At 27.2% G+C, this 12,719-nt stretch overlaps 1 protein-coding gene across 1 annotated transcript in view; it reads right to left on the bottom strand.

Moving 5' to 3' along the window:
• Window positions 1-3,613: 3,613 nt before the first annotated feature.
• The window catches only part of LOC114578270 (uncharacterized), a 58,245-nt gene continuing 49,139 nt past the window's right edge, over window positions 3,614-12,719 (bottom strand). Inside the window, exons 3-4 of the mRNA XM_062083706.1 lie at window positions 12,550-12,694; window positions 3,614-10,323 (exon numbers count right to left, since the gene is read on the bottom strand). Of these exons, the coding sequence (XP_061939690.1) occupies window positions 10,052-10,323; window positions 12,550-12,694 (417 nt within the window). The 3' untranslated portion in view covers window positions 3,614-10,051. The remainder of the gene's footprint in view (window positions 10,324-12,549; window positions 12,695-12,719) is intronic.

Raw genomic sequence — 12,719 nt, 5'->3', positions numbered from 1 at the left:
AATTCTTTTTCGATTTATTTTTTTAATTTATAAGTGAATACATAGTTTCGACCTATTTTCAAATATTTCTGAATATTTCATTTTTATTGAATAATTTTCTTGCATATTGAAATAAATTGAAATTAAAAAAATATTTTTAATTGAAATAGCAAATGTAATTGAGATGAAAATAATATCAAAATTTTTTTCATTTAAATTGTTATCATCATCATAACAAGAAAAAAAATATAATAGTTTTCATTGTGAAAAAAAAGTAATCAAAGAATATTTTTCAATATATTTTTTTATTTCACAAAAAGGTTATTGTAATTGAAATTTATTCTCTGTTGTGTGAAAACGTTTTATTAAACTCTGAAAGTTACAATAGCAGTAGAGTTTTTCTTTTCTGTTATTTGCGATCTTTTTTTTCACTAAAGAATCACATACAAGATTATACAGTACTTGAGGCCCTTCATACGTAATAATCATGATAAATTTCGTCGTAATTTCGTGTCTACGTTTTCGTTTCATTATTTCGTTCAAGAAATAATTCAGTCTTTCGAAAAATTATTATCACATATCAGAGAAATATTCAATAATTCAAGCTAAAATATCACTATCAAGTAAATAATTATCAAATAATTTCAATAAGTTGTAAAAAATAAAATATAATAATTAAAATAAATAGTTTTTCTTTTTCAATTCTTTTTTAGATTAAAAATAGCGCGAAATAACGCGGACAAAATTGGAATTCTTTTAAATTTATGTGATTCCTCCCGCAATAGCATTTATTTAATTTTATTTTGTGGACATTGATATACAAGCAATAATACAAGCAAAGCTAAAAGCTACTTGAATTAAAGGATAGACTAAGATCCTAAAATATAACTCATTTACGAGTAAAATTTTTATAAATTGCTTTTAAAAATATTCATGGTAAGAAAACAAGTTGTAAGCGACGAGAGTCTTAAATAGACTTGTGCTTTTACGTTTTATTCGACTTATTATATTGCTTCTTGTCTGTGGTTGCTCGATGTTTCCCGAAATTATCCGTAAATACCCGAATTTGCCCGTAATTACTCGAATCTTATTCGATATTGTCCGTGTTATTTGAATTTTGCTCATTAAAATTATTCCTTATTTGATTTTCTAACTTTATTATTCGATATAAGATCTACAGAAAATTCTTATTAAAAACAATTGCCAAACAAGATAATCTCTTCATTTTATACGTAAAATTCTGTCTAATTTTAAACATAAGAACAGGATAAAATTTTGAAAAATATATATTATTATTAAAAGTTCATTGTGTCCACATTATATCACGCAAAATCGTGTAATCAAAACGGAATCAAAGGTCTTGATGATTTCCGAGTATTGTCACGAAACTTCACACACGAAGTTACGACGAGCTTGGATGCGACAAGAAAAATGATCATGTCGTTCATGCATGCAAAGTCCCATTATATTACCACGTAATTTTCGAGGCAAGTGTGCGATAAGAAAGTTCAACGATAATTATAACCTGCACGAAACTAACTCTCATACGATACCTACAAACGATCTTGTGTTTAAACGTATAGTAAACACACTATACAGAAGAAATAACCTGTACTTATATACGTATATACTGTCACTCAAAAATTTTAGAATATTTTGTTTTTAATTAAACTTTAATATATAATATAAAATATATAACGTTTTAAATTAAATTGTGCGCGTTTTCTTCAATAAAATAATTAATATACAATCGAACTTCCATAACCTCGAAAACAAAAAGATTTTTATTAATCCTTTGAAGGCGAATATTCATCAAAATTACAATTAAATAAAATTTCCACGAAATAATTTTTCTTAATATTTATATCTTTAATTTATAATTTTATTTTATGTAAAAAATATTTTCGATCTACAAAAAATTAAGATCGAGATATTATTCGTCCGCAAAGAATTATTTCTATTATATATGGAAACTTCTATTAAATCGAAATTTAAACTTATTTCGAATAATAATTTGCTAATTGTGTTGTTAATGTGCTAAGTGTGTCATTTCGTCTCCATATTTCGAATTCAGATTAACTCAATTTCTCTAAAAGTCTTGAAAATTATTGCTTTTACAATTTGAAATATAACTATTCATTATTTTGGTAACATTCGGAATCTAAAAAAATAAAAAATGTTCATATCTGCGAGGAGAATAATTTAATATAATGTATACATATAGATTTTTTCGATAAATTTCAAAAATTTATTTTCCTTCTCAACTGAAAGATTAATTGATTATCTCTTTTTTCCATTTTTCTTAACTGGAAAATATTCATTTCCAATTTGATGATTCGTAAATTGATTTTCTTTAAGATTAATAAATAAAGATTAATTTCTTTTAAATTCCGTTTTGACAAATAAAATAAAAATAAAATTCATATTATAAATATTTTCAAATTATAACCTAACTTTTCAGTAACTTTTCAGTTTGTTGAACGTTTACGATTGTGTATATTAAATTAGATACAATATATTTTTTAGAAATTAAAATAATTGCTAAATGTCACGAGAAATAGAATTCTGAACAATATGTATAATGAACATGTTTTTTTTTTACGTAACTAACAAAATTTCTTTGTTGCTTTTATGATAGAAAAATATATAATAAAACGAAGAAACATTGTAGAAATTATAACGTTATTCCACAACTACAAACGATTATTTAAATTTATAATTGAACGTATGATGAAACTTTGGAATTATACATTTCTCAGCATAATTACAATGAATTTAACGAAGCTAGTTTTGGAAAAGTTGTGACAAGATTCAAGATTCTTTCAAAGAGTTCTTCTTTATTATCAGATAGATTATTATATACGTAATTTTTATCAAATCTAGACAATTATTTTTAGAATTAAAGAAGACTTGTTCATTTCCCTTTACCTTTTTTTTCTATTAAGCAAAGAATAAAATTATTTTCCAATATATTTTCTTCTCTTCGCAACGACGCATTCAGAACGACCTAATTCCCAAATATTTCTCCAAATATATTTCCATATTTTTCTTCTAAATATAATTCCTTGCACAATAATTTCGCAAAAATTTATTTGTCGCGTAAAAACAAAATTTGGATCTTGTATTCTTAATCAAAATCCAGATGTATATGCGAATACAGCCACGTGGACGAGAGTGAAAAGGAAAGCTAAATGTTAAACACGATTATTGCTTTCACGTTCGTTTAACTACGTATCAACTAGAAGAGTCGATTAGAAATGTATATATTCGGTCCAAGATATTCCGCCATACATAGGCATAGACTATATTTGTCGCAACATGTTTTTACGCTATATTCATTTTTTTTCCTTTCTTTCTTCTTCTTCTTCTTCTTCTTCTTCTTCTTTCGTGAGAAAACATTTGATTAAAACGCAGTTATTCCTAGAGATTACGAACTCGTAAATTAAACGTAGCTTCTTAGCTATCTAATTCGGACGAAAGACGCTATTAATAAATCCAGAACGAAACAAAACATGTAGGATGTGGTTAAATTCTCACGTGATGGTAAATGATAACAAGTATGTATGTACAATGTAGATGAATATTAAAATGTTGCTTGATCGTGACAGATTTCGAAATGAATTAATCCGTAAAAGAAGTTAAAGTAACAATCTTTAATCTTAATTAATAAGATAGAATCATTAAAAATCAGTGGTTTTTTTTTATCGTTTAAAATCGATCGATCACTCGAGGTCGTTATGATAAGAAATAAATTCTATATTATTTTATTATTTTCGTGTATTAGAATGGAACGAGAGAGATTTTTTAGATGCATTTTTTTCCATTTCATAATTTGTAGATTCAATGAAAAAAAATTTATTTCGGAAGAATTTTTAATTCCAAAATTTTAAAGGTTAAAAGTTTTTCTTTATTCGTGCAATTTCTTTTCGTTTCACCCTAATATTTATTTTTTACATTTGCAAAAATTCAGAGATATAGAAATAACCTCGACGGATGAATCGATTTTGAACAGAGACAATACAATTCCATAGAAAATAGAAAATAGAAACGTTCCGTAGAAAAAAGAGAAACGCCCCTCGAGAGCGTCGAGAGATTCTTGACGAGGAACAAAGAAGCTTCCGCAACGAAGCACACCGCAGCAACGTAATCAATCGTAATAAGCGTAATACGCGTTATATCGTTTAGAGACCTTAAAAAACCTCATTTTTTGTTGTTCGCGATTATAAAAGTGGTTTCGACGACGCAATGACGACAGCAATATTATCGCAATTGTTAAAAATTATTCAAAATTTACCTTCGAGTAACAGATCGGCGAAATTAGCGCGGGAAAACAATGAATTTCAAGTAAGCGTAATTCGTAACAGCGTCGATCATCGATTGAGGATCAAAATGGATCTCGTATTTCGCTATGTAATATTTATAATATAATATATATTTTAATTGTAATTTTTGAAGGTAAGCATTTAATTGCTTCGATTATTCAAATTAATGTTAATGATTCTAAAATTATGCAATAGATTATGTCGTTCAATTATTTATATTCAACAATATCGTTGATAGAAAGAAAAAAAATATTTTTCCTTTTGAAAATAAAAATTAAAGAATCTCAATTCGAATTGCAAATTAAATCCGGTATATTTCGGCTGATAAAGAACGCGTCCGTGCATCCGTTCCTCAATTCATGAAAGACGATCTTTTCGGGAGAGTATCGAATCTTAAAAAGAGCGCGAAACGGTAAAAAAGTTCGAAGTTAGCGCACGCGCATAGAAAAAGTTGAATGGCGCGTCTATTCAACGAGCTTAAATTAATTTACCAAACTATTTACACTGATCGCATCAAACGGAAGGTTGTCGAGCTTGTTATTAAACACGTGCTCGTCTCTCGCTTTACTTAAGCTTAGCAGCTTACAATTAGATACAGATATCTTAGTTAGTTCAGAGATAACTCGTGCGTGTATCATTATTATTATTATTATTATTATTATTAGAGTGTATGTATATATATATATATATATATAGTTTTTTGTTTTCTTTATGTATATGCATCATATTATATTATATTATTATATAATATACTATATTATTATATATATATCACTAGCACTAGGTGAGTGAGAATTGAAAAACATGGTACAGGTTACATTCGTGGAATTCCTTCCTCATTCACCTAGTGCCCAACGCTTTGTAAAATAACTTACAACTGTTCTCATATACATATATAATCGGTGTAACTTTTTTGTAATAACTTTAAGTGGACCCCAACGGTAGTCGAACGTGCACGCCTATGCCTCGAGAAGAGTTTTTTTTTTTTTCTTTTTCTTTTTTCCCCCCTTTTTATTCAATATTAAGATTTTATAATTATCAAGTTGAATGTGAAAATTTACGGGGAGAAACTTAAGTTAATTGTTAAGTTGGGAGAATGCTTTTCTATCAGTTTTTTTTTTTTTACATTGTCTTGGATGGTATTGATTAAAAGTGAAGGAATATGGTTAATGTATTCAGTAGTTTGATGTATAAATTTGATAAAAATTCTTAATAATGTGAATATACTTGTTCGTTTAAAATAAAATTATAAATATATATATATATTATATAAATATATGTATGTACAGTGATAGACAAAAGAAAAAATTATTATTATTATTTATATTGTATGATATTCATGATATCATTCCGAATAAATATTATGCGATTAAAAGAGAATCAAAAATTTGAATTACAAAATAATAAAAATTATCGTTGAATATTGTCCTTTCTTCTCTTTTTCTCACATTTCATATTTATTTTTTTTTTTTTTTTTATAAAATAACAATGACGTATTGTATCAAACTTTTTTTTTCCATATCCCATTGTATAAGTATACAAAGTTAAGTACAATAAACGGTACTTTAAATAATTATAATCAGAGATAACAATAAAAATCTGACTTGTTTTCCATTGTTCGTAATACAATTTTAATTGTGCCTAACTATTTGAAAAATACGATATATACCATACAGTCCATAAAATTCTAAAAAGTTTTGCCATAAGATATCATCGATATTAAAAGATCTATAGATATTACGCACTATCTACTTTCTCTGTCGTGAAATATATTTGTAAAAAGATATCAATTCCCACGAAAGTCTTCTCGACACACGGGCACAGAAGAATTTGTAACTGTTCTTTTATTTATTTTTTTTTTCTTTTACCTTTTTTCCCTTTTTTTTTTTTTAAGTATAAATATTGCAGTGTAAATAGATAATTTAAATATTTGTTACTCGAAAGACACATCTAGATCGCATTTCTCGCATTTGCGCCGTAATATCATCGAAGATTACATACTCGCTACGATTTCCTCTCTCTCTCTCTCTCTCTCTCTCTCTCTCTCTCTCTCTCTCTCTCTCTCTCTCTCTCTCTCTCTCTCTCTCTCTCTCTCTTTTCCTCTTTGAAAATTTCACCTCGAAAAAATAACATCGAAGATGGGTGCAGGTGCTGAGTTTACATTTATCGACAAGGTGTTGTAAATACTCATAGTGACGTCCCGTAATTATTTTTTCTTTTTTCTATTTTATTCTATCAAATCGTTCCTTCCTCTTTTCCTCGAATCGAACGCAACACCGGTTTTTTTTTGTGTAGTATAAGGCTCTTCGAGAAAGATGCGAATAAATCGTCTAACATAGACACGTCGTTTTCTAAAAAAGTCGTCGATTTCTAGCTCTATTCGTCTTCTTTTTATCAACGTGTTGCCACATTTCATATCTACGAACAGGCACGAGATTTCCAGTTTATTATTTTTTCTTTTTTTTTTTTTTAATCATGTTCATCATGACCCAAACATCTGTTTAACCCATTATGGACCAAAATGCGTTAAAAATTAGATGCATGAAAATCAAGATTCAAATTGTGTACTTAATCATTGAAAATGAATTTCGATCAAAGTTCTCTTTGTATTTTTTTTTCAAACAGTGAATATTTATAGTAAAGATATTGAAATTCCTGATGGTATAATATAATCAGAGCTCCAAATTCTCTTTATTTATTTATGTCTTGTCAAACTCGTAAAAGAGAACGAGATTAATTTCCTCAAAATTCGCAAAATCCTATTTTTCATCTAACAATGCTAAAATATTAAATTGAACAAGTAAATCTACAAAAAGATGTTGCATCATTGATTCTTAATGGGTTAAAGTGTAAAACAAGTAAAGAAGTCTTTTTTAAGAGATCAATTTCTTCGAGAAAATCAAATTTTCAATATATTCGCTTAATTATCGATACGCTGATGTATCGAGATATAGAAATCATATGGTCGAATTTAATATAGAAAATGGTTCCTGTAAATGTCTAATTGGTCGTGACAGAAAGTTATCGATATAACGATATACATATAAAAATCAATCTAACAATTTCTACGGAATATCAACGTGCTACGAACATTCTAAGTACCAGTTTAATTTGTTTTTTTGTTGTTCATTATTCACGGAACGACCACAATACGTTTTAAATAGGCCTGGCGCACACACGATTGGTCGAGACAGAAGCTTCTCGCGAAAGGCAAAAAGTGCAAGACAGAGTTGGAATCATATCGTCAACTTTAGACTCCCGAAATTGTGAATAATACCACGAGTCGTCGAAGGAACTTTTGAGAAAGAAAAATCATTTTTATAAATTTTCTATGAATGAAATGAAATTTTAACCGATATTTAATTGGTATATAGAGAAATTGAAGTATTAACTCTTTGATTAGTTTTTAGTTTTAGAGAAAAAGATATTTGAAAGAGATAAATTTAAAGTCCCTTCGATTTCACAGTATAAAAATTATTCCAACGTTAGAAAACGTTGAATAATTATCAGAATAAAGTCGAGATAGAATTCTTTTTTATAGATAAGTTTTGAATTTTCACTTTCTTAACCTCTTATGAATGTATTATGATTTATAGTGCGATATGATAAAATACATTTTCTAAATAAAATTTTTGTGCCCTAGTTTTGACGTGTACAGAATGGTCCATATATCATAACCATGTAAAATATTATTGTATCTTAAAGTCTTAAGAACAAAAAAATTAAACAAATATTATCAACTATAATCAAAATACAATAATATATTTTAAAGATTGATTTTTTTATCTTGTAAATTATTATTATAGATTTCCAAATAATCAAAATGTTACTTTAAAATATTAATTCGTACATATTAACAATTAACGCAAGATATCACGGACCATTTTGTACATTCAAGGTAACATTCAAGATAATAAATATGTTTGTCGAACAATATAGACATCTTTAAATTAGAAGAATTCAATTAAAATAGAAAATAGATGGTTCTCGAGATTCAGAAGATGATTTATGATTATAAATTCGTAAAACTACCGAAGCTAGGCCAATTTTTTTAGATTTCTAACATCTTTTTTAACATTGTATCTTATCGTATTAGAATTTGTATTTACACACACACATGTGCGCGTATATATCGTGATCAACATATATCAAACTATCGAGGAACGCAGCGTTATGAAAAGAGAGTGCACGAGGAAGTATTACAATATAATATTCTTTTCCACTACTATAAATTTAACTGAACGATCTAAAAATTTTTTAAATTGGCACTTAAAATCATACCTAACAATTTCCATTATTATTTTTTCTCATTGAATTCAAGAATAATATTTTGTTAATAATTGATTCGTTAAAATTCATTACTTCATTGATTTTTCTAATCTATTTTTCCTTTGATGATGTTTGAATATTTTTTTTCAGATTTTTCTTCTTCTTCGCGTATTTTCAAGAATTTATTTGTTCTTATCTTCTGTCTCGTGCGTAGAACGTTCCGTTTAATCGCATTAGAAATATACATATAATGCATCTATTCTATGTATACAACATGTTTGTTATATATTTTTTGTACAGAGTTTTCTTTGATTTTTGAAAAAGAAGGAGTTAGTCTTTTTATAATGATAACGAACAGTTTTTCAATTGCATGCAAGGTGTTCGATTTGAGAATTTTTTTTCTCCTTTCCCCCATTTTGTGTTATAAATTAATATATCTTTTGTCGTGGAAGAACTGTAATTACTCAACTATAATTACTATTTTCCTTATAATTAGATTTCTAATCTGCTAACATTATTACGTACAAATCAATATACTTAGAAATGAAATATTTCTGAAAAAAAAAAAAAATAAAACTAAGTAAAACATTCATAAATTGTCAACAATATTCAGTACTTTCTGAGATAAAGTAAAAAAAAATCTTATTTAAAATACGCTTAACATTTATTTCCTTCAACTTTAAATGATTTTAAAGTTAAAACAAGATTGCAAACTTCCAAGAAAAATTTTCTCTCTATATATAAAAGGTTCGTTCATAAAATTTTATATCACGTTGATCGACTTTGTCTTCTGAAACTGCGATAAGAAAGTTATTCCACTCCTTATTTCCCATGCAAGATCTTTCAACCATTATTTGCATTTATAAGTAATCGAAAGAATCTCTATCTACTACGAACCATCGTACAATATTCTTTATCCAAGAAGAGTAATAACATCAATAAAACCCTATCGTGGTTAGATAAAGTCCGAACACCAAGCGTACAAGATAGAAAAGTGCACTTTCCTCAGCGACGATTCAAACTGAGTACATGTATGCATGTCGATAATATATATGTATATATATATAGATATATATATATATATATAGTATGTGTATGATGTATATACATATATACACATACATATATATATATATATAGAAAGTTACAAAAGATAAAAGAATCGAGTATAATATACACGTGCAGACTCTTTTCCGTTTACTCTCCATTTTACTTTTCAGAAGCTTTAACCTATATTTTTTCGCAATTTTCTCTTTAATCTTTCTTCATCTATATTTCTTTCTTTCTCTTTGTAATTTGGTTTGCAACGATTCAGAAGTTCTCTCTCTTTCTCTCTCTCTCTCTCTCTCTCTCTCTCTCTCTCTCTATATATATATATATATATATATATATATATATATATATATATATAAATATATATATATATACTTTCATAACTAAGTGAATCCATTTAATTAGCCGATATATTCTAACATCGATTATTAGGCTTCGTCGGAATGAGAGCTTTGAGAACTGCGTTTCTTGTGATTGCCATGGTGATGATGATGATGCTGATGATGCTGATGATGATGTTCAGGGTGCATTAACGCGTCGGTCTCTGGTTGATTCTGATGACCGACCAAAAGATCCATCGTGCCTCGCGGAAGTCCAGCTTGATCATTGGTGGGAGGTGGAAGTGGCGTCGCTACGGGCGACTCGGTTGGTAATGGGACGCAGTGCAACACGTAGCATCTGACACCGGCCAAAATGATGCCTAAAAATTATAAAGTTTTGTTATACTATGTTTTAAAGAGATTTTTCAAATTGTTTTTTTTAGAAAAAAAAGGCATGAAAGTATTCCGTATTAGAAAATTATTTATACAGAATCTACGTCTCTAATTGACTAATGATTATTATTTTTGATAATAATTCAGTACAAAAAACGAAAAGTTTCAGCCAAAGAAATAATTAAAATTAGAAATTTCCAGTTAAGTTATGTTCTCATATTTTTAAGGTATATTATATAGAAGCAAATAATAAAGTAATGAATGTCTGACTAAATATTTGGATTCACTACTAATAAATGTACATTTGCATACATATTATATGTATATCAAATTCTTTGATATTCTTAATTAGAAATTTAATATTCTATAAATTTTTGTTATATTTATACGTATATATTTATTCACTGTTTGAAGATGTAATTGCAAGTAAAATTTTCGCGAATTATTCATTAACTATTCAAAACACTAATTGTTTCACTAATTGAAAGTAATTGCCACATTGACTTATAAAAATAATTAACTCGCAAAAGTTTTATTATTAAATGAATTCATTTTTAAAATTTATATTATCTAAATATTTATAATAATAAATAAATTTTTCTACGATGACAAATATCCCGTATTTAATTCAGAAATTTAATTACGTATTAATTTAATAATACAAGAATATATATTCAAATTTATTAATTTAAACCTTCGTTTAATAAAGAAAATAAGCACCTGTGGTTTATGTTGCGATAATTTTCATAGGTTAGGCCATAATTAGTTTACGCAAATCCGATCAAAATTTATGTAGAGCTTCCGAAAATCCGTAGAAAATTTATGTTAACCATTCGTCTATTTCTCATTAATATCGTATAATTAATGTGCTTTGAAGTATATTTTTCGAATTTAATTCTCTCCATCGTTAAGTTTACGACTGCGCTTTGATAATCGTTGCATATGAATTTCATCGAGATATTTTAATGAATGCAAATATTACAAAGTTTCTTAATTGCATCTGCATTTAAACATGGTTAGAAATAAAACAACGTTCTATCATCGAATTAGATAAACGTATATAATTTTTTTTTCACATTTTGATAATCAATATTTTAATTTCTTTCATCAAAATATATTAATATTGTATACGAGATCTGATAATTGTGTAAAATTTTTGTAAATTTAAAAAAAATATACAATGTTAAATAAATAATTAAATGAATCTGAAAAAGAAAAGAAAAAATTAAAAATAGAATTTTTTTAATAATTTAGTAAAAAAAATTAACAAATTAATTAATTAATTTTTTTATACAAAGATGGATAGATATACCAAGAAATTTTTAATTTCATTTAAAATTAGGAAAAAGATTCAATCAATTAAAACTTTTTTTATGTGAAATTATTCCAATTTCTTTGTAAATACTCATATACTCATTTTTGCTTCATCATCATAAAATATAATATTACATATAATATTTGAAATTAGATGATAAAAAGAAAAAGAGAAAAGGATTTATCCACATAATGAGAATTAAATTTTTGTTTCAAGAATCTTATTAAAACATTTCCATTTCAAAATATCAAACAATAACGATAATAAACAAGTAATAACAATTTTCATGGAATGAAAATCACGTTATTCAAATTTTCTCTTGGTCGAGTCAATAACAGACATCGTTTTTATTCGCAATTACAATGGTTAACTGAACAGTAACTTGGTTACCTTGGAACGGCAGAAATACGATTGGTTTATAAAATCTTCGAGAAAGATGAGAAAGATCTTTCCAAGCTTTCTCATTGTCCAAGTATTTCACTTCTATGAGATAAATAATAGAAATTTTATTTCTAGAGAGCGAAGTAAAATTTTTTTTTCAATAATTTATTATAGACTTGTCAAATCGTATACTATATATTCAAATCACAATTCACTTTAAAATTCTTTTAAAACACATCAAAATAAATAAATTTTATGTAACACCCATACATGTCACATACATCATTATCAATCCTGCAATACTTTAAATTATTGAATTGCACTGCTCACGATATCCTCTTAACGATTTATTCCTCTTTTTCGATTTTATTCGAAATCAAACAGAAACAAAGAATGGTATATTTTCTTGATCCATTCTCCTTTCCCATTCGTCAAGGAGGAACGAATCGTTCTGGCATGAGTTCAACATTTTCTTGGTATAGTTTCACAGAGTAAGAAGAGGGAAAAAATGGCTCACCCAGAAGAAGTAGAATAGAACCCGCAACGAGCAAAGCGAGTCTATGATCGGTAGTCGTCGCACCCGGCGCAAGTTGTACCAAACCGACGACTAACACCACTGCACCCAACAATAGGCAAACCACAACCGCGTGCAGCCCAGATATCTGCGAATAACGATGCCTCCATTTA

The sequence above is a fragment of the Apis cerana genome, linkage group LG1 (assembly GCF_029169275.1).
Source record: "Apis cerana isolate GH-2021 linkage group LG1, AcerK_1.0, whole genome shotgun sequence".
Classification (NCBI taxonomy): domain Eukaryota; kingdom Metazoa; phylum Arthropoda; class Insecta; order Hymenoptera; family Apidae; genus Apis; species Apis cerana.
The sequence above is the reverse complement of the archived record's forward strand: the minus strand, read 5'-3'. Positions and strand labels throughout refer to the sequence as shown.